Here is a 21787-nt window from a genome sequence, read left to right as displayed (position 1 = left end):
AAAATTGATTATAAAATTTTAATTCTTATTTCTAATATCTAAATATTTCTCTATTATGTGTAGGCCTTAAATAAATAAGATTATATATTATTATTGTTACATAATACATATATACATATCTATTCTTGTTCATCTCCTTCTTTTCTTTACTCTAGAAATATTGTGGTCTTGTGGATGTCTGAAAAAATATTTTTAAAATATTTTTAAAAGTGGTCTAAACAATTTTATAGAATTTAAGATAATTTTATAAAATTTCTAAAAGATATTTAAAAATATGTAAAAGATATTTTTAAAAATATTTTTAAAACACTAGTTATGTAACAGTTGTATTATCAAGTAAAAAAACATGTTGAATAAAAATTCCATGACCTTTTTCTTCACGTATGTATATAATAAAGTATAAAATAATGTATTAAATATTTAAATAAACATTTTTTAAAATCACACAGTAATAAAAATTTATAAATATCTATCATAAATATTGTATGCTGTCTGAGAAATTATCGCAAGAACCACTCGATCGAGTTAATCGCCGACTAAGCTGATCAGAGTTTAATCGGAATTATCCTTGTCGGAATCATTTTCCTGATGATAACTTTGACATTTTTTTGAGACTTTGAAAAAACGCGTGCATCTTATACGTTCTAATAAGTTTAACTTGATTTTTTAGTATTTCTAAAATTTCTCGAAAGGCGTACATATACATATAACTTTGAGAATCGCACACTGTGGCCGGTATTCACAGATTCTTATATTTGAAACTATCAAGGTATCATCTTAAAAGATGTCATCAATCAATCATAAAGAGCTGTGTTAGCATCTTGAGACATTACTTAAGACGATCTTGAAATAAGAATCGCCTGATACCGGCCTGTACGCTGATCAAAGAGATTGAATTGATGCAGATTAGAGAACAATGGTTTTCCAGGTTTTCCGGGTTTTCCGTGTCTTCAGGAATCAAACCGTGTTCCAAAACTCATTGAAATGAAACACCGTGACCTTTCCATTGGTCAAACTGCCAGCTAACTTCAATGCGATAGGCGCACGTCCGTGCAGTTACGCAACTGGAGGTGGAATGCTGTGCGCGCATGCGCGTACGTGCGTGTGGCGTGTATGCACGTACACGTGCGCGCGTGTATGCGTAGGCGGTTACTTGTGTGTGCGGTGTACAGATGATACGGATTTTGCAATTGTACTCGATCCGGAATCAGTGCCGTCTCGGTCCTTTGATGCCGTTCGGTGGCCAATAACGTCGGTCGCGTGGCTCTACCCGACGCTGAAGAAGGCGGTGAGGTCGATCGAGAGCATTGCTCGATATCACGGAGCTCTCACAATCAGTGTTCTCGCGCTACTCCGGAAGAACAAGTCCCTCGCGATCGTGAATGCAACTCTGCGCTGTCCCACGCATATGACGAACGTTCACAATTTTGACGCTTTTCTCGTGCAACGGCAACAAGAATTGGCCAGATGAAGGTAATCTCTACTCGCACTGATTAACCGTGCAGCGATATCGCCAGGAATGTATATCAAGATCACAGAAGAGAAAGAGAAAAAGAGAGAAAGAGAAAGAAACAGGGAGAGGGAATTACATACTGTTGTTTGTTGTTTATTGTAAAGACGAATTCTCCGCCTATCTTCCTTTCATCTAGGCGTATCGTGATGTGACTGAGCCGCACAAAATCTTTATTCAGTGATCTTTCGAGATGGTTGTAATTTCACAGCTATGTGTTTATCTTCTGTTGTTTGTTTTTGTTAGGCCTTTTAATAGTGCATTCTCACAAAGTTAAGGATACTCTGAATTAGGAAATTCAGGCTAAGGATAGGAATTAAAGATCTTTTTACTAAGTCTTTTTGACATGTCCATTGTCTATTGTTTTCTATGTGTGTATGAGTTCCATGAATGTACACAGTCATGTCCTTACAAATATAATACAAGCACATGCACAATTGAGTACAATACATAAAATTATTCTACAGATAATGTCAGATGATGATGCTGCATTGGACTCAATGGATACCGAGGAAGAAATCTTTTCACCTCGCAACCACAGCTTGGATTCAAACATCAGGCGACCCAGGAGCCTGCGCAAGCTGAGGTCGCATTCCACCTCTAATTCTCACCTAACTAGAAACAATCTGAGTGTACGTCGCAGTACACGTAATAGAATGCAGACTTATGACAATCTTAATACAAGCTGGATTCTAGGTACAATAGATCAATTGTGCTTAATTTATAAATAAGAAATGAGTTATTTAATTATAAAGTAAAATACCTATTGCTGTACATTCACATATATATGTACATGCACATACAGTTACATCAATATATTGTATAGTATTTAGAACTGTAAGCTAAACAGTTTGAGTAATTAATGTGTATTTTAATTGATATATTTACTTTTCATGATAGCAATTTTCAAATATCTATTAAAATTAATAGGAACGCAAACCTTGAAAGGATATCCTATGTTTCAACAACATCCATCTTCCTCGGACAAAGAGATGGTAGATGATGTCCCTGGTAGAAAACGCGATCTCCGTGATCGCATGCCCTTGAGATCTCGCGAAAATCATCCACCTAATAAAACTCCAACGAGGCATCTTAGAGACAGAACGGAGCACGATCGACAAAATAGCAGGGAACTTCGAGGTAGACCCGATCGTGAAATCAAAGAGAGAACTGAACCAGAAAAGGATGTCGGTGAACAAACAAGACCAGCAAATGAGGAAAAAGATACAAGGCATGCAAATTAATTTCAAACGCTTATTATATGTTCTTAATTTTATGTAATTGAAATTAAAATGTTTCCACAGAACGAGGAAATCTGATAGCCCAAGCAGATTTAGAGAAGGTCCCGTAACCAGATTATGTGGAAGTATAGGTGAGAAGACCGAGAAGCCCAAAGTGGAGCAAGTGGAGGCAGATGATGATAGTTCACGCGAAAGTGAAAAGCCAGATAACAATGATAACGACAATTCTGAAAACGAAGATGTAAGCAAACTTCTGTAGTTCTTTTTGCTATCATTGAACGGTGCCGGATCGTTCGACCGATCCAAATCAACGATCTGTAAATTTATGTACCGTCCATAATATTTATGCATCTTTTATTTACATTATTTTTTGTTAGGGTTATGAGGACATGTACACGCGTATTAAAAGAACAAGGCGCACGGCTCAACGACAACTGCCAAGAGGTAAGGAAAAAGTTTAGTTTTGTCAAAACTACAGAGCATAGTATAGGCATAATTTTCTTCTAAAATATAACATGATGCATTTATTTATACAGTGGTGGATAGCGATTTAAGCGAATCCTCGGATTCTCCTGGGCCTAGAAAGTATAGTTTACGTCAAAAAAAGCCTACTGTAGATAGGTTTCAAGCTAATGTAGAACCAGTTAGACGTTCTATTAGAGCCCTTAGAAGTGTTCTCAGTAATTCGATGAGAAGAAGGAAGCATAGAAGTAAGAGCACAAGTTCTGCCGATTCCAGTGACTCTGAGCCTCAACGTTACGACAAGAAGAAAGGCAAAAAGGCGAGGTAGAAACATACAAAAAAAAAAAAAGGGGGGGGGATTTTATTGGTTTTTCATGGCTAGTACATGTAAATATGAATATTTTACAGACAATCGGCCATACCACAAGGCGGCCCACCTGATCGAAAAGCTGATATAAATCCCATCACCGTAGATACTAACATTAGATTTAATGACGTCGGAGGTCTGGAAACCCACATTCACTGCCTTAAGGAGATGGTCATCTTTCCTATGATGTATCCAGACGTTTTTGAGAGATACGACGTTACTCCACCGAAGGGTGTCTTGTTTCATGGTCCGCCAGGTATATAGAGTAACAAACTTATCACTTTAAAGTGCAGTATTATTTAAAAACCTGTGTTTTTTTATTATTGTTTACATGATCTGGAAATTTATTTCAGGGACTGGCAAAACATTAATAGCTAGAGCGTTAGCAAACGAGTGCAGTCAAGGTAACAAGAAGATGGCATTCTTTATGAGAAAAGGAGCGGATTGTCTGTCGAAATGGGTCGGGGAATCGGAACGGCAATTGAGATTGTTGTTTGAACAGGCTCAACAAATGAAACCGTCCATAATATTTTTTGACGAAATAGATGGCCTGGCACCTGTTAGAAGTACCAAGCAGGATCAAATACATGCCAGTATTGTATCCACACTCTTGGCACTTATGGATGGTCTTAGTGACAGAGGACAGGTAATAGAGATGATGATCTTCTATATTGTTACAGCTCTACTTGACTTTCAACGTGAAAATATTACAATCCATTTAGACCTTAATTTTTTCATTGATTTCATTACAATTTGTAATTTTTATGAAAAATTTTAAACTCCTTGCTTAATTTTTATCTAAGGACTGGGCTTGTTTCAAAACTTATTTATTGTTGCTAAAGTTCTTTCCGACACTTTTAAAATCATTTAAGAAGATTTCTGCTAAATATTCTTGATAGGATTTTTTAACTTTTTTTTTTATTTGTAAAAGGTTATAGTTATCGGTGCAACAAACAGAATTGATGCAATTGATCCAGCTCTGCGAAGACCCGGCCGTTTTGATCGTGAACTCTTTTTTCCCTTACCCGCCATGAAAGAGAGATTAGAAATCCTAAAAATTCACGTTAGTAAATGGAAAAATCCACCATCCGATCAATTGTTGGAGATATTGGCGGAAAAGGCAACTGGTTATTGCGGCTCAGACTTGAGAGCTTTATGCACCGAGGCAGTACTGCAGGGATTAAGGAGAACTTATCCACAAATTTATATGACAAACGACAGATTATTATTGGATCCGGAAAGAGTCGATGTACGTTTTGAAAAGAATAATGATTAGTATATAATCAGAATTTTATTTTAGAAACCACTGATATTAATTATACTTAATTAACAGGTAAAAAAACGTGACTTTATGCAAGCAAGCTCTATGCTCGTTCCATCATCGCATAGAGTAGCTCCATATGCGGGAAGAAAATTGCAGCCTTTTATGGAATCGCTATTGGCACCACCCTTGGAAGAATTAATCAATTTAATAAAAGGAATATTCCCTCAGGGTGTAAATCCTGCAATGGCAAAGTAATTATTCTTTACAAGTGTATGACATTACGACAATAATAAAAATGCCAATATTTTTTAACTGTTACTTATATGTCGCGATTTTTTTTATAGAATGAGGAATGTCAAGGGCATCCATCGTCCACGATTATTGATCTCGGGTGGCAGTTTGTCTGAGGGTCAAGGTCCTCATTTAGCTCAAGCATTGCTATATTGTATGGAGCATCTACCAATCCAGATCTTAGATGTCGGCACATTATTTGCAGAAAGTGCTCGATCCCCGGAAGAAACTTGTGTACAGGTTAGACAACGTTCATTATTAAACTTATATTGTAAATGAAATAAATTTTCGAAACAGGTTAACATTCGAGTAATATTTTTTATATCTAATAAATCTTTAATAAACCTCTGAAAAGACTGAGGCATATACAGGATGAAATTTGATCTCAAACTCTGAACCTTCCAACTACACGTCGATCATTTTCACACAGAGCCACACGTCATCTCGTATATTAAGCTTAAGTATTTATCTAATGTTTATTTCCACCAATGTAGATTAACATCTTGGTTTAATTTACTCTTTATCCTTTTTTTAGAATTAGAATAAGATAAAGAATAAGTTAAATCAGAGATCAAAATTAATCTGCTTTGTTGGAAATAGACATAAAAATTTTAAAGTTTAATTGAAACTCTTTAATTTAATAATAATTAAAAATAAAATATCAATAAAAGATATAATTTTATCTATTTTATTATAGGTGTTTAACGAAGCGGTTAGGAACGTACCGTCCATAATTTACATTCGATCGATCAATCAATGGTGGCCTCTCGTGCCGGAAACAGTAAAAGCAGTTTTCCTGTGCCGTATCGCCGCCTTAGATCCTTCATTGCCAATTTTAATTCTCGCAACGAGTGATGCAACGTATAAAGATCTACCCAATCAACTAAAGAGTTTGTTTAGCGAATTACGTGGGGAGGTATATTCTATGAGAACTCCTACTAGTGAACAAAGAACGAAATTTTTCCGGCCCATTTTTATGATCCAAAGTCTAAAACAGCCACAGATCAAAAACAACAAAGTAGAGATTTTAGAAACACTGCCATTAGCGCCGAATCCGTTGCCAAAGAAACTAACGGAAGAAGAGAAGCAGATTATGTACGAGAAAGATGAAGTGTCTCTGAGAGAGCTGCGGATTTTCCTGAGAGAAATATGCGCTAAATTAGCTAGAAATCGACAGTAAGCGTCACGAATTATTTTTAGTCTTTTCGTTTTTGTAGCATCAGAGAGATTTAACATGACATGTTCCAGATTTTTCATGTTTACGAAGCCGGTGGACACGGAAGAAGTACCGGATTACAACCTGATAATAAAGCAGCCTATGGATTTGGAAACGATGATGACCAAGATCGACATGAACAGCTATCTATGCGCCCGCGAGTTTCTCGATGATATTGATCTCATTTGCAGAAATGCTCTAGAATATAATCCAGACAGGTCAGTAGCTGAATCTTTCTAAAATTTCTTTGGTCAAGAAAAAAATTCATACAAGTCTTGCGCGAGAACATCTCCGTTCGCAGAAGCAGTTATTGATATTGTGCTATAACTTAAGGTTTTTCTCTAGCAATACTGTCTTTTTCTATACTGACATTCATATTGTGTGTTTTCATGTCAGCTTACGTGATAGGCCCTCCCTCGGAATATTAAAGAGGTAGTTGAGCTTTTTGCTGTTTATCCGTAATGCTGTTATCGCTCCGTAGATAATAGTGGTTTTCAATTTAGAAGCGCACCATAATTATTGATGTTTTGTTAGACACACCATTATGACTAATTCACCACGCATCATTGAAGACCACTCCCATTAGTCATCATGCTTTCTATCAATGGAATGCTAGAGTATGAATTTTTTATGAATCGCTAATATGTTACGTTCTCTTCCCACAGAGATCCCGCGGACAAATTGATAAGACATCGAGCGTGTTCCTTGCGTGATAACGCATACGCTTTAATAAAAGCGGAATTGGACTCCGATTTTGAGGACAAGTGTCGCGAAATTTCCAAGAATCGTCGAATTTTAGAGAGTAATTGTGATAATCAGGGGGAAAGCAAAAATTCCAAGCCAGAATCTACTACCGCTGGTGAACGAGCGGAGAAGAAGGATTCTGTAAATTCTAGTCATTCTCTCGTCGTGAACGGAAAGAAATTTGGTAGTTCAAGGAAACGTAAAATACCTGCTTGGGCGCGCGGTTACGTGAAAAAGGTTCATAAAAAGAAAAGGATCGCTTTCGATGAGAACGTTACTGAAGCAGTTGCGAATAAATCGTTGAACAATGAATCTACTAGTATTGATCTAGAAAAATTCCAAGAATTTGAAACCGAGGCGAATAGCGTTTTAAATGGGCATATGGGATTGTATGATAATACCGATTCGGAGAACGATTCGCAGAATGAGAATTCAAAGGGGAGCCAAAACTGCACTGTCACAGATCAACGAATAGATAATCTCGATCAAATGGAGATATGTTTCGTGGAAGAGGACAAGCCGAATGGAAATGGCGATTCAAGTTCGTCGTCTCGACGCGAGAGCATGGATGAATTGTCGTTTGCAATCGAAAGTGATACCAGTCGGGATAAGATCGAAGAAAACGAAAAAATTATAGTTGATAAAAGTGAGCTCGAACATGCATGGCATTTTACTGTCGAAATAACGAAGGACTTTCCCGTCGAGGTATTGTGCGATATTTATGTGCAACTAAGCAGATGCGTTGGGAAATATGCTCAGAAATATGATAGAAAATCACTGCCAAAGGTAAATACATTTTTTATTGATAGAAACTATGGAGTATGATGAACGATATTGATTTATATAACTCAAATTTGTATGTCAACAAATATCGTTGCTTTCAGGACTTGCTCAAGGAAATGGAAAAGTTTACACAGTACAAGTCACAACGTTAGTAGAGTACAACACACAGGTATGACATTGTATGAAAGAAAATGCATGCTGCTAATAAAGCAAACATGCTATATTATTGCGCCATCGCGATACCTTCAGCCACATGTCGGAAGGTCTTTTTTTGTATATTTATACTGATCGCAAAGCCGGATTTTATCATTGTATCAAACGGAACTTTGGAATGCTATATTTCTTAGTTGTTATACTGCCAATCTTTAGGTGAATAACAGCATGTATCTGCAAAGCAATTGCATTTGTTGTGTAAGATAAGAAATTTTTAGTTAAATATTGAGTTTCAGATATAATTAGATTGGATTGGATTTTGTACATACTCTAAAAATGCTGTAAATCCAATCAAATGATTGTTTGATATTTCACACAAAAATAATATTGATTCTTAATCAGATATAGGGCTGAAATATTAAAGAAAAACGCGATTTTTTAAATTACCATTTCTAATTGCTGCCGTTTACATGTATTTTATCAAATTAATTTGATCTAAATTTAGTAAATAAAATGTGCAAATTTGGTTACTCATTATTATTGGCTTGATAATATTTTTATTTTTATTCATTACATACATTTCGTTATTAAAATTATTTTTATTTTTGAGATTATATCACTTTTATATGATCACAGTAGTGATAAAAGTGATAAAACTAAAAGGCAAAAGTAGCGAATTGCTAACATTCTTGCATAATATTCCTTTAGGATAATCATGAACTCTTGTTTGTGAACAGTGGTACGAAAAATTTCAGATTAGATATAGAAGATCTAATTAAAAACTTACTAACAATATATAATATGTATAACACGCAAAAAGATACAAGTTTTTAATTTTATCTTCGATAAATTTAATATACATATACTTTATATGTATACAGATACATATATATACAATTTACAAAAATTATTTTTCTTTCAAGTTTTTGCATTATTTTTATTACATATAAAATAATATGAAAATACTAGAATTGGTACATTGTGTACTTAACTATCTTAGTAATCTTTGTTAGATAAAGAGATCAATACGGCACGACGATTGTCCTTAATATTGGATTATCGTCTATTTTCTAAAATATGTCTAGTTTTGTTCTATTACTATTGACAAGAAATTGACTACGTTTAGTAGAATATTTATTTTGCAACAATCAGTACGAAGAAAACTTTTAACAGTTGCAAGATAAATGTTTCTGAATATGATTATTCCAGATATTCATCTTGAGTTCGAATAAGAATTTACAACACGTAGGGAAGGCCAAAATACGAAACGTGTTTCCACTTGTTATATATAAGATTGTGTAGTTTTCTCCTCGTGTATCAAAATATACCTCGCGCTACAGAATGTATCAATTCAAATTATTACTAGTGTAAGATAATATACATTTGACGTATAAAATTGAGTAGATCAAAGCTTATTATCTGAAGAAAGAATCTATACGAAGGAATTAATAATTTTTAAATAGTGAAAATATTAAAATGTGAAAATTATTCGAAATTACCTCATATGCAAAAAGATATGAGGTGATGAATGTATCTATGTAACAGTATTATTTTATTAAAATCGTGTTATATATTCTTACCGAACAATTGTTCCAATTAAATGTGGTCTTTTTCTTACGATAATAACATTTGATCCATCCTGTATTAATGCAATTCAGTTCAATACGAAATAACTTAAGGTATATTCGAAATGTGACTAGTAATCTGCAATTTAAATAGACCAAAGTTGTAAAAAGGATAAGGTTTTACTCGTTGAAGATGGAAACAGGGCACTTAATATACACACACGTACACTACTATAAATATGAAATACCTCGATAAAAAAAAAATATATATATATATGATGCAGTGGCGGCTAGTTAGTCATGTTTAGATCAGTTTCGAAGGCTCTGAGAAGTGAATGACTTCAAAATTACAAAATTAATCGTTCGCGCGTTAAATCTCCAAAAGCGAGCCGCAGCAGTTAATACATGCTGAATATCTGGATTAGGATTTGAAAAAAATTAGCATGAGAACAAAATTACTTTAAATTTCGCAGAAGAGATAAATAATGTCATTAAAATCTGAAACGGTATTGAAGCGATTACAAAAACGTTAAGACTTCCAGTCCTAAGCGCTCTTGAATATCTGGCCGTCGCTCTACAAAATATCCCAGGACTATCGCACTTTCTTCCATTTGATTTTCCTTTTTATTTTTTCAGTCTTTTCATTTTTTTAGTTATTTATATTTTGAAAGTGAGAAAAGATTATTTTATTTTTAATAGTTTATGGACTTATATAAAGCAATGTCTTGATTAAAAAAATAAAAATAAAGAAAACTGCCGTCTTATTGGATATTCGTAAATCCACGCTCGAGAAGAACTGTGACGATTCTGGGACTTTGTGTTATATGTACATGTATAAATATTAGCGAATATTTAGGATATAACTTGCCTTCCCCCAGATTCGTGTATTGGTTGTGACTTGCTGTAATTGTGAACGATTAGTTACCAGACGAAGTCGTACGCGACGAGACGTAAACTCGTTTTCACTTAAGCTGTTGTTCGGGCAGTCTAAACAGCAGATTCTCTTCAATAATCGATTTAAATAAATGATACATCGGAGGCAACGTACATACAGGGCGCGATCCATCCTTTTGCTATTCAATCCATACAATCGAATAAGAGAGCTATAGTAAATAAATTTTATCAATAAATCTCTCATGTGATCCACGAGTAATATCTTTCTTAGGGATACGTCGTTGTTGTTAAGATGTAAATTTTTCGTTCGCGAGAGCGCGATATTTAAAAGATAATCTACAAGTTGTGTTAGTAGCATATCCGTTTCTCGCGTCAGGTGATGCATTCGTAGCGAAGAAATTTTTGTAATTAACGTGATAAGAATTCGTTCCGTTCGGCGATTGGATCATTCGTCGAAATTCGATTGTATTACTTGCGAAATTCTCTAGTAAGTAGAATCGAAAAGACTGAGGTTTAGAAAAAAAGAAAGGAAGAAACGCTCGCTTTTTCTCAGCGTTCGTATTATGCATGTGACGAGTACGCGTTCTTGATTCTCAGCCTCGATTGAAAACGAAAAAGAACGAAAGGGAGGAAAAAGAAAGAATCGCTTTACACGAATTATTCACCCCGATTCTCTCCCTATACGGCAGGGATCGTACAAGTATCCGGTATTTGCCAAAGAAGCTAACGACAGATTGTGCACTAGCGAAACTTTCCCCGCATATAATTATAATTGTTGCAAAGTGTTCTGATAAAACGCAAGAAAACTCCACGCAGTCGAACGGATGTGTACATACGATTTTTCTTCTAGCGATTACAGATTTTACATTCCGCTTCGAAGTAACGAGCATCCGAGAGAGACGGATGCTCCACGATTACGTTCTAGATGCGGTTATATATGTCGTCGTTTCGCTGGTACCACCGCATATGAAATCCGCATTATACGTACATATGTATAAACGATATTATATGCACTATCGGATCGAGAAGCTATCTTGCAAACACTGCCGATTACGGACGAGCGACCACACTTATCTGTCTCTGTATCTCTCTATTTCTCTCTCTCTCTCTCTCTCTCTCTCTCTCTCTCTCTCTCTCTCTCTCTCTCACACACACACCATAACGTCCCTTAAGACTACTCTCTACGAAGAACGAAGCATTAACACGCTCGAACTTGAGCTGTAGCATATCAGGTATCCGGCAATTTTTTCTACTGACGATGAACACACGCAGAGTAGATGGTAGCCTTAAGAATTTAGACGACGCATACACGACGAAGTTGTAAAAGATACGGACGAAAAGCGACGAGATGCATCCACTGCCTTATTTATTTTATCATATAAGTAATACATTTTATTGTCATATATTATAGTGAAATAAAAATTTCGTAATGTAACCGGATTTGCTGGCGATATATTTGTAACCACCTTCCTGTCCGTTCCTTTTTATCCTGTTGCGAAGGACCGTCACGCCTATTTTTCATTACAAGCAAAAACGCAAGGGCATATGACAATTTTCTAGTCAGACTTTCAACGGGTTTGCTTTTATTCTTTGTTAAGATGTACTTTGCGTGCACTTGACGCGATACACGACCGCGCCTCTCAAAATTTCATGACGATGACAATGTCAACGAGATCCACTTGGCGCGAGACATTACCGTGTCTTTTGATTTCCATAACTGCGAAACATGCGAACGCTGTCATATCGATACGACGATCGATCCGCGCGATCTTCCGTCTGTCCGCTGATGATAATGTCAGGAATAATGTTGAAAAATTGAGCAGTAGGTTCTTATAACTTCGAATAATATTCGCGTAAAAATTCCAGTGACGATACCAATCGTGAAATCATCTCAGGATGCGCGAATAAATCGCGGGCTTTGCACCGAGACATCGGCGATAGTAATTGACATTTTCGTATCTATTATACGTAACAGAAGTAGAAAATCGGTTTAGTTGTCTTCGAGTTTTTTGGAAGAGAAAGGAACATGTCCAGCGCGCCGAAGGATTTCTCCTGCATCGGAGGGCTGGAGAAGCATATTAGAATCGTGAAGGAGATGGTCCTCTTCCCGCTGATGTACGGAGACGTGTATGCTAAGTTTAATCTCAGACCGCCGCGCGGTTTACTGTTCTACGGTCCTCCAGGTAAATGTCAAATGCTTCTTGACGCTTCGCGTGACCTAAATCTTCCTCGCTTCATATTCTTCGTTAGGAACGGGAAAGACTCTCGTAGCCAGCGCATTAGCGACAGAGTGTAGCAATTCCGAACGCAAGGTCTCCTTCATCTCGCGTAAAGGTTCCGACTGTCTTAGCAAGTGGGTCGGGGAGAGTGAAAAGAAGCTCGAGAAGGTCTTCTCCCTGGTCGGTGAAATTTGATTTCTTATAATTTCATTTATTTTGATCCATATCTTGATAGAACGTTTATTAAATTATATGACGAATTCTTGCATAAAAATTACAATTTGCATTTATGTGAGTATATTTACAAAAATAGAAATATTGACCCTTTATCGATAACTATTTGCATAATGTCGAAATAGTATTTTGGTAAAACTATAACGATATCATCTTAATGGTACATTTGCAAAATTAAATTTAGAAAGAAATTTGTTTGAAAATTGAAAAACAAATTTTAGCTATATTGTGCATAAAACATTTAGAAATATAATTTTAATCCATATAAATGTTTACAAAAATTCATAATCATTTCTAAATTGTAATGTAAAAATATTGTAGTATGAAATGTCACATATTCAGCACGGTTTTGTATTAAATAATCAAACGATTTTTGAAAGAATTGTAAAATATTTATACCTCAAACTTAGATTTGTCTGACTTTTAGAAAAAAAGACAAATATTATTTAGAAATTTTATTTCAATAAAATTCTTGCGTTATGACGTATCATCTTCTCAAGTAAAACAAGAAGCCATCAAGGTATCGAAGTGACTGCAAAATAATTATTAAACGTGACTTTTCGATCAATCATGATATCAATCATGATTTACTTTAATGATATTTTGACGTTACTGTAACTTGTTCTGTTTGGATTAGTGCAATTATTGCAAAACTTTTAATTTTTTATGCCATTATTGTGAAATATTCGCGTAATATTTTTAGTCAGAAAAAAATTAGTATCAAATCAATAATTTATTGTTTCATATACATATAAGCAGAAATATAAAATCTTTTTAGAAGAATTTATAATCTAAATAGATATAATTTGCTTACATAAAGAAAATTTTTTAAGATTATAAATTCTTTAAATATAAAAATTTTATATTCTTGCTTATATATATGAAACAATAAATTGTTGATTTAATACTAACTTTTTTCTGTGTATTGGGATATGTGGCACCTAGTTCAAAAACAAATATTAAAATTTAGGTCAGCTTATGATCCTTCTTTTAAACGTAGCTTGAACAGACTAATAACAGAAAGACACCGGGAAATTTACGCAATTGAAAAATCTTGCATATCAATCCAAGAATGAAAAAGATTTCTTTATGAAGTCCTCCAATCAATAAAAAAAAATGATTGTTTTTTTCTCCAGGCGCAACAAACGAAACCGTGCATTATTTTCTTCGACGAAGTTGACGGTCTCGCGCCTGTGAGATCCAGTAGGCAGGATTTCGTTCACGCTAGCGTGGTCTCCACTCTCTTGGCTCTGATGGACGGCCTTGACAACAATTCTGAGATTATAGTAATAGGTGCAACCAACAGAATCGATGCGATAGATCCCGCTTTGAGAAGACCCGGCAGATTCGACAAAGAACTGTACTTCCCTTTGCCTTGCTACAGCGCCAGAAAAGAAATACTTTCGGTATCATTCTGCTAGTAAAAAAAAAACATTACAAATATATAAGAAAGAGGATATTATGATAAGAAGAAAACGTCAATGTTTTCGTACGGCGATAGGTACACATCAAAAGCTGGAAGCAGAAACCAGCGCAGAAATTCCTGGCGTATTTGGCATCAAAAACGATAGGATTCTGCGGCAGCGATCTGCAGGCTCTCTGCGCCGAGGCAGTGATGTGCTCTGTCCGCAAAAATTACCCGCAGATCTATAACTCCAAGTCCAAATATCACATCAATGAACGCCACCTCAAAGTAAGATGTTCGGTGACAATAAATACCAATTTGATAAATAATAAACAAATAAAATAAGTTATTTTGTATTATGAACAGGTAATTTTTATATAAAAAATATGTATGCGTTTCATTATTATGTTTCGTACATTTTGTATTGTTCTTCCACAAAATGAAACAAATAAGAGAAATGCAATGCCGGTTTCTCATCAAGGTGGAAAAGGAAGATTTCCTGAAGGCGCGCCAGAACATCGTACCCGCATCGCATCGCGTCATCATCGCTCCGATCAAGAGTTTATCCCTCAAGATCCAGCCGTTGTTGCAAGAGGATCTAGCGGTAATCCTGTCGCGCTTGCAAACACTCTGTCCAGATGGCATGCTGACTTCTGACAACATGTAAGTGAGACGAACCGTCCAGAGGGACGAAAATCAAATACTGATCCGCGTGGGACCGTAGTACAGGCAAGGCCACGTCCAAGTCGAGCGGTTGTCCGCGAATTTTGCTGTGCGGCGATGACGAATCTCACACTCGTCATCTTGGACCGGCGTTGCTGCACATCTTGGAGCATTTGCCGTGCCACATCCTGGACGTCACGACACTGTTCGAGGAAACGGGCAAGGCGGCCGAGGAAGCCATGATACAAGTAGAAACTAGGAACTTGCTCTCTTGGAAAAATATTAAGCGAAATATTAAACACAGTCGTTTTGTTGGGGGAACAGAAGATCAAAACTGCGCGTCGCAACTTACCGGCGTTGCTGTACATGCCCGGAGTCTTGACCTGGTGGGACCTGGTGGATGAAACAGCCAGAGTGGTTTTTACCTCTTTAATGCGTGGTCTCGATCGATCGGTGCACATGCTCGTGCTAATGACTGCCCACTGTCGACGCGTTAATCTGCCATCGGAGGTTGACATCCTTTTTTTTGCGTGTCTTTTCAACACGTTTTCATTTTTTGGTACACGTCTGTTACATATAATCTTTTAAGCGCGCAAATTGAGATATATTTTAATTGATATAATAAATGACGTATATTTAAAAACTGCATGTCGAAGAAGATTAAAGTAAAAATAATAGGAGCAATATTTTTAGGATTACATTATTCATTCGAAGGATTTGAATTTGCAGGATTTTTATTAGCAAAATATTTAGTGTCGAATCTTAGAAGACTGAAAGTAAAAACCCAGATAAATTGAAGCGAAGTAGCAGCATTAATATCTTGAATAACTGGCCTTTAAATATCAATCTATTTCCATTTCGTTTGCTCATAAATCCACGATTATTGTTTGCATCATTTGTCGCAGATTGCAGAATTGTACGACGATAATCGTGGCGAAGTATACGAAGTGAGATCGCCTTCGCCTCAGAAGCGACGTTCCTTTTTCAAGCAGCTGTTCAATGGAATTGACAATCTTTCTGATCGCTCCTCGCAAGGTAATTATCCAAACAATCACAATAAATCTTTAACGATAAATCGATTTCGAACAAATGCAGCGGATCTGGCGCCAATCTTGTACCCGAAGAAGCTCAAGGGCGAGAATAAAAAGCCGAGGAATCACGTACATTCAACCGATTCCAACGGATTACTAGGTACGTTTAAGAGCACAAGTTTCACATGCAATATTTACTCGCCTGTTAATTGTGCATCGTAATGGTCTCGAAGAAATTAGCGCGGCACGCACGACCAGAAAGATTAAATCGAAAGCGCGAAATAAACTCGGAGCCGTACGATCTTCGCACTCAACGTCTTCCAGATCGAGTAACTGCTAATTGACAAGCTCATAAGTCCAATTTATAATATATATATATACACAATTTCGTAAAATAATTGAGTTATCAACACATAGATCGCAATGGATTAATTTGTACACTTATAAGTATTTAATGATTATTTAGCAACGAACATCAAGAGAGAATACAACGCGTCCGGTGAGGGTTCGCCGTCCAAACGGCAGAGACTAACATCTGGCGCTTCCTCAGCTCCGTCGAGCACCGAGAAGCTGTCCAACTCGCAAATTGAGGATTTAGTCGAAACGATCGTAAGATCGACCGACGAGTGGCCAAGCCATCTGCTCGAGAGTCTGTTCTCCTCCCTTGAGCTTACAATGGAGAACAACGGGGATCTGTGTGCAACGGTGAACGAATATGTCGCGCGTTATGAGGAATTGAAACGGGTCAAAATGCGAGCGAAGCAAGAAGACGATTGACCGCTAATTTGGTGAAACGTCCTTTGTGAATCGTCCCTTGTGTAATGTCCGAATCTACGAAATGTGATGCAACAGAACGCAATAATTGATACGATGAGAAATTCGTGGAATGTATAATATTGTGATGTAATATTGTGATGTAATAAATGACACGGTGAATTATTTTAAAGAATATTCTATGTACTCTCTTTTCACCGAAAAAAGATTGGAATGTATTTATTGAATGTGTTTTTGTTTTATCTTTAATAATTTTGAAGAACAGCTTTTATAATTATTAGTTTTAATATTTTTGGTATTTTAAAAACAATCTAAACAATTTTAGTATCACAATATTATATATATATATATATATATATATATATATAAATTATAATGCATATTATTTTCATTTTTATCTTAGAAAAGAAATGTTATTAGTTTTTTTTTCATATTATCTATGATAACGTGAACAATAATGAGAATGAAGTATTACTCTTATAATCTTAATTTCTAAGTTAGCACTCATCCTAACAAGAGAACTTTTCAAAGTGATGACAAAGTGCATTCCGAAATTTATTGCTGGAACAGAAAATCTACAATATACGTAATATACATAAACTATAGTTTTTTTAGTACTGACATATGTATATCGTAATAATGCAACTCAGATTACACAGATCAGCAGAAAGGCAATATAAAAGTTGTCCCACAAATCAATATCTCATAAATTCGAAAACTTTGCATATTAATTTCAAATAATATTTTTTGTCATATTAAATTATTTGAAGAACTTTTGTTTTTAAAAAATAAAAATTTATAAATAAAATAAAAATATGAATATGTGTTCCATATCCTAAATTGTTTTACTCAATGGTAATTAATATTATTTAAAAATTTATCTAGATAAAATCATATATGATTTAATCTTTTATCTATATAAATAAAAATCATCTTTATCTTATCTAAAACACATTTACATGTATTTATCTTATTTTTTATCTAAATAATTTTAAGTTATCTAAGCGCAACACTGTCCTCAGCACATCAACGCAAATAGTTCCCTGACTTACGACACTTGTTTCATGTGCCTAGCTCTAATGCGTCGATTCGATGAGGATGACCGTCTTTTCTCTCCCTTTGTGACTCATAAGATTGGTTTCTCCTACTTGAGAGGGCTTCTGACTGCGGTAGAGGGATCGGCGAAGTCCAGACAGTCCAGTGAGCTTATCAGTTTGCGTGCGGCTGCTGTGGATCGTGTTGCATCTTGTGTTTCGTGTGCAATCGCACTTTGCGGTATCGCGGCGGGAAATAACGTACGTGCACTACTTGGACTGCGGTTTAATTCGCACTTAAACCATTATTGGCTTCATTCTATTCTTGTATTGATACCTAATGAACAATAAAGATAGAGTATCAATAGCGCTTTGAACGTGAATCGGACCACAGCCTTGGAAGAAAGCGAAACGATTCGATCGTTATTACATATTAAAGCCGGTGGTGGGGTGTCGCCGGAAATTCTACTTTTCTCATACTCTCCACCCTTTTTCTCATCGAGCCTCTATCAACTCGTGCGTGCGTGTCAAATGCGTGACGAGAAGCGACGAGGAAGTCACGCAAGCAACACGGTAACGCGTGGACATGCGTTTTTATTTATCATACGAATATTACCACGATACAACGGATCGATCTTTAGCGCAAACTTTTAATTACGGCAATCCTTTTCCTTGTTTCTTTGTAGAGATCCTTTTACAGTCGCAAATGTTTACAAAGCTCTCCTGCCACAGGAAAGTAAAAAAAAAGAACAAGGATTGATGGTTTTCAACAAATATTTATTACAAACATGTAGAATGTTAAAAATCCTAAAATATCAATTTTCTATAACGTTGTATTTTCCTCTCAAAAAAATAGGAGCGCCGCTGATATACATATGTACCTAAGTGCTAGGGAAAACGACATTTGGCAATAATTATTACTCTTAGAAATATTGACTGACATACATTGTGCGCGATATCGACGAAAACGATGAAAACAAAAAAGAAATCGTGTAAACAGATGAATTTCTGAAAACAACTTTTTTTTCTATATAGATATATACGTGGACTCGCGTGTTCCTTGTAAAATACCTATTTAATTATAAAATATATAAGAACATAAAAATTTATATCTATATTTATTCTAATACTATATATATATTACATGTAAATAAGAATATAGCTGTAAAATAAGACGTTTAGAATCGTCCAGTTTTACATGGCTATTACAATTATTACAAAATAATTATTCCATCTTATTAAAAATTAAAAAGAAAAAATACTTAAAGAACATGTAACGTTTAAGCTTACAATGTATAATAATTCTTGCTTTTTCTCTTATTGCCTTTAAACATTTTTAATCGACAACATTTATAAATTTTGTTATTTTTATTAGATTTTTAAAAACCTAAACATTTAAAAACTACCAATTCCTGCAGCAAAAGATTGAGCAAGATTAACAATTGTGAATTATTCACATTAAAAAATTCAAATATCAAGAGTACGTCAAAAATACTTCTCAAGTACTTTTTTAGATCCTGATTATGTTATTTATGATTATAAATATTTTCATATAATTGAATTTCTTTTTTTTTTTATTATGATAAGATGAAAATTTTTCTTCTGAAAATTGAAACTTTGTATGTATATCACACTTAATTAATTCGCTTGAAGTATCACGCATGTACAGGTTACTTGTTGAAAGGAAGGAAAAACATAATGAATAATAGTAAGAAAAAAAACAGACAACAAAAAATTTGTTCTTATTTTGGTCGAATTAAATAAATAAGCTAAGTTAGAATTTATATAAAAAGAAATACATAACCTATATTAATAATTGCATAATTTCATTTCCAAAACTTAAAGAAAATGAAAATAATATAAAAGCAAAGTATATATTGGCACATTCATTGTTTGGCCTTGAAAAAATGTATGGAGTCGCATCTCCAAAGAGCTAGTCAATAAGTAATATATATTTAATCTAACACAACCGCTACTTCGTTGTCATTCGCTTTCAGTCCATATGGTAGCTCGTCCGAATACTTCCACGTTCCGAAGACATTCTGATGAGCATACGAGTACTCTTCAAAATTGTTATTAATTTCCGGCAGATCGTTGCAGAGTCTGATGCCGTAATGTTGCAGATCTTCCAAATAAATACCAAGCTTTTTGTCGAACGAATTCGTCACAAACTCGTAATCGTTTTCAGTTATAACCCTGAAAGACGGATAATCGGATGGTTCAAAATTCATAAACGCGACGCTGCATTTTTCTTGACAGATAGTCGGTTCTTGCTGTAGAGGCGGAGGTAACGTAAACGTGTCGCTTATAGCGTTTTGTACTAATATCTCTCTTTCCATACGATTAGGCGACTCGTGATTGATATCGCTTTGCACATTTCCTCTCGTTATTCGCAATACTTCCTGCACATCATCATCAACGCTCAAATTATTTTTCATTGACTCAGTTTTTTTGCTAAGTCGAGATAATGGAGGTGACAGACGCAACAAAGCGTCTCCATCAAGACCGTAATTCTTTTCTTTGTTAATAATTATTTCCCTGGAATCTATTAAAGAATTGGCCAATCCAGCAGTTTCTTTGGTTCCTGCTACGTCATTAGACTTGAGAGAATAACAAAGGCTTTTGTTGGACCAAGAATTTTGTTTAGGCATAGGCGACATGTTGTCGGAAATTTCCGGCTGGCAGACGAGATAAACTTTCGTGTCATTGTTATTGAATGAAATTTCACTCTGACAATACACGCTTCTTTTTTCTCGCTGGTTCGCCCTTGGAGCATTTTCCTTATCGTGGTCTATGCTATCGGCAAAAGGTTTGATAAACATATCAGCTTCGGTTTCTTGAGAGGTGAGGTAACAATGGTTTTTGTAACTTTCGTACGAACCATTGCTATCGGGGACTGTGTCTTTGTGCGGTGTATTAGAGATCTCTACGAGACTTCTCCCCACCACGACAGCGCGACAAGCTGTCGCGTCGCCTTTTGTAGACGCGAATTTACCTACAATGTATCGATTCGCAGCTTTGTGTATACCATGTTGCATGTGACTCTTGTCCACAACATGGTTCGGGAGAGACAAATCGATATTTCCAGCGCAATCATCCTGACGTTTCTCGCTTTCGAGGGGCTCCGGAGTTTGCGTGTACACGCCGACGAGACACCGTTCTGTCTCGGGGTTGTTTTGCAGCGTTATGTATCTCCGATCCAGACTCACGTCAGTCGTCGTTACGCCGTTGAGTTTGAATTTTACACGCACCATTTCCCTCCGACGTCTTCCCTTCTGCCTGGATCTATGTTTATGTATGAACCGTTTGTGAATCCTCAAATCCGAGATTATTCCGAACGACATGTCGCACATATCGCATTTCTGGCCGATATCTCCAAGATTTATTCCGTGGTCCAGGATGTCCAACAACGAACCAAATCCTGCCGCGTTGTGCCGCCATCGTGTATGCACAGCGACGTCGCTTTCGCATTTGAAGTCCTTGCCGCATATCCTGCACCTACTGCCGATGATGACGACTCTGCATTCACGCAGAGTCACAGCAGTGGAGACGCGAAAACCTCTTCTGCTGGTCTGCTCGTTGGCGTTGTACATCCCGTTCGTGTCCGTTTAGTCTATTTCTTCCGAGATGAATCTTTTAACGAAAATCTTTTTTCCCCCGTCACCGTGACTGCCACCACTTCTGTTGAGCGTCCGCGGCCCTCTGCAGTCCACATTCACACGGCGCGGCAACTACCGTGGGACCGTAGCACGCTGGCTTGCGTCACCGTCGCGTCGACCACCGTTGTCACCGATAAACTTGAATAATAAAACTTCGGTCGACTTCGTCCTGGCTCGAATGTGGCGCCACCTCGCGTACGGATACTGTCTAATATTGAACAAAAAATAATTGACGTGTTGTGCCTCGATATGTTTATGTTAGTCGCGGCAATACCCAA

General features: G+C 36.1%; 4 protein-coding genes across 17 annotated transcripts in view; 3 read left to right on the top strand and 1 right to left on the bottom strand.

Moving 5' to 3' along the window:
- The first annotated feature begins 1140 nt into the window (after positions 1-1140).
- On the top strand, positions 1141-11930 carry LOC105200720 (ATPase family AAA domain-containing protein 2). Of its 3 annotated transcripts, XM_026130106.2 has the most exons (16): positions 1141-1473; positions 1978-2206; positions 2441-2741; positions 2815-2992; positions 3129-3195; positions 3288-3537; positions 3622-3836; positions 3934-4226; positions 4512-4829; positions 4914-5095; positions 5189-5375; positions 5833-6311; positions 6384-6569; positions 6748-6783; positions 7017-7881; positions 7980-11930. In XM_026130106.2, exons 1-16 carry the CDS (start codon positions 1468-1470, stop codon positions 8028-8030), a joined length of 3843 nt encoding a protein of 1280 aa, XP_025985891.1. In that variant the 5' UTR covers positions 1141-1467; the 3' UTR covers positions 8031-11930. The 3 variants fall into 3 exon arrangements, with proteins under 3 accessions (XP_025985891.1, XP_039313960.1, XP_039313965.1); XM_039458026.1 differs by having other exon boundaries at positions 1141-2206; XM_039458031.1 differs by lacking the exon at positions 6748-6783 and having other exon boundaries at positions 1141-2206.
- On the top strand, positions 11930-17024 carry LOC105200722 (ATPase family AAA domain-containing protein 2). The gene is made up of 10 exons (XM_039458045.1): positions 11930-12673; positions 12741-12889; positions 14080-14349; positions 14445-14636; positions 14830-15011; positions 15073-15259; positions 15336-15521; positions 15917-16046; positions 16107-16202; positions 16509-17024. The coding sequence occupies exons 1-10, from the start codon at positions 12517-12519 to the stop codon at positions 16817-16819; spliced, it is 1860 nt and encodes a 619-aa protein (XP_039313979.1). The 5' UTR covers positions 11930-12516; the 3' UTR covers positions 16820-17024.
- Positions 17025-17994: 970 nt separating this feature from the next.
- LOC105200917 (collagen alpha-2(IX) chain) overlaps positions 17995-21787 on the top strand; it is a 30740-nt gene continuing 26947 nt past the window's right edge. For 4 of the 10 annotated variants that reach the window (XM_039445997.1, XM_039445996.1, XM_039445995.1 and 1 more), the window contains exon 1: positions 18007-18423. The gene's annotated coding sequence lies outside the window, so the exon portion shown is untranslated. Of the gene's footprint in view, positions 18424-21787 lie in introns of all 10 variants that reach the window. The other 6 variants (XM_039446000.1, XM_039446001.1, XM_039446003.1 and 3 more) reach the window with 3 other exon arrangements.
- LOC105200726 overlaps positions 18607-21787 on the bottom strand; it is a 34546-nt gene continuing 31365 nt past the window's right edge. For all 3 annotated transcript variants that reach the window (XM_011168412.3, XM_039446008.1, XM_011168411.3), the window contains exon 2: positions 18607-21717. In XM_011168412.3, coding sequence (XP_011166714.1) covers positions 19806-21443 — 1638 coding nt within the window. In that variant the 5' untranslated portion in view covers positions 21444-21717 and the 3' untranslated portion in view covers positions 18607-19805. The remainder of the gene's footprint in view (positions 21718-21787) is intronic.

The sequence above is a fragment of the Solenopsis invicta genome, chromosome 2, assembly GCF_016802725.1.
Source record: "Solenopsis invicta isolate M01_SB chromosome 2, UNIL_Sinv_3.0, whole genome shotgun sequence".
In the NCBI taxonomy this organism is placed as follows: Eukaryota; Metazoa; Arthropoda; class Insecta; order Hymenoptera; family Formicidae; genus Solenopsis; species Solenopsis invicta.
Note: the sequence above shows the minus strand (reverse complement) of the source record. Positions and strands in the feature narration are given on the sequence as shown.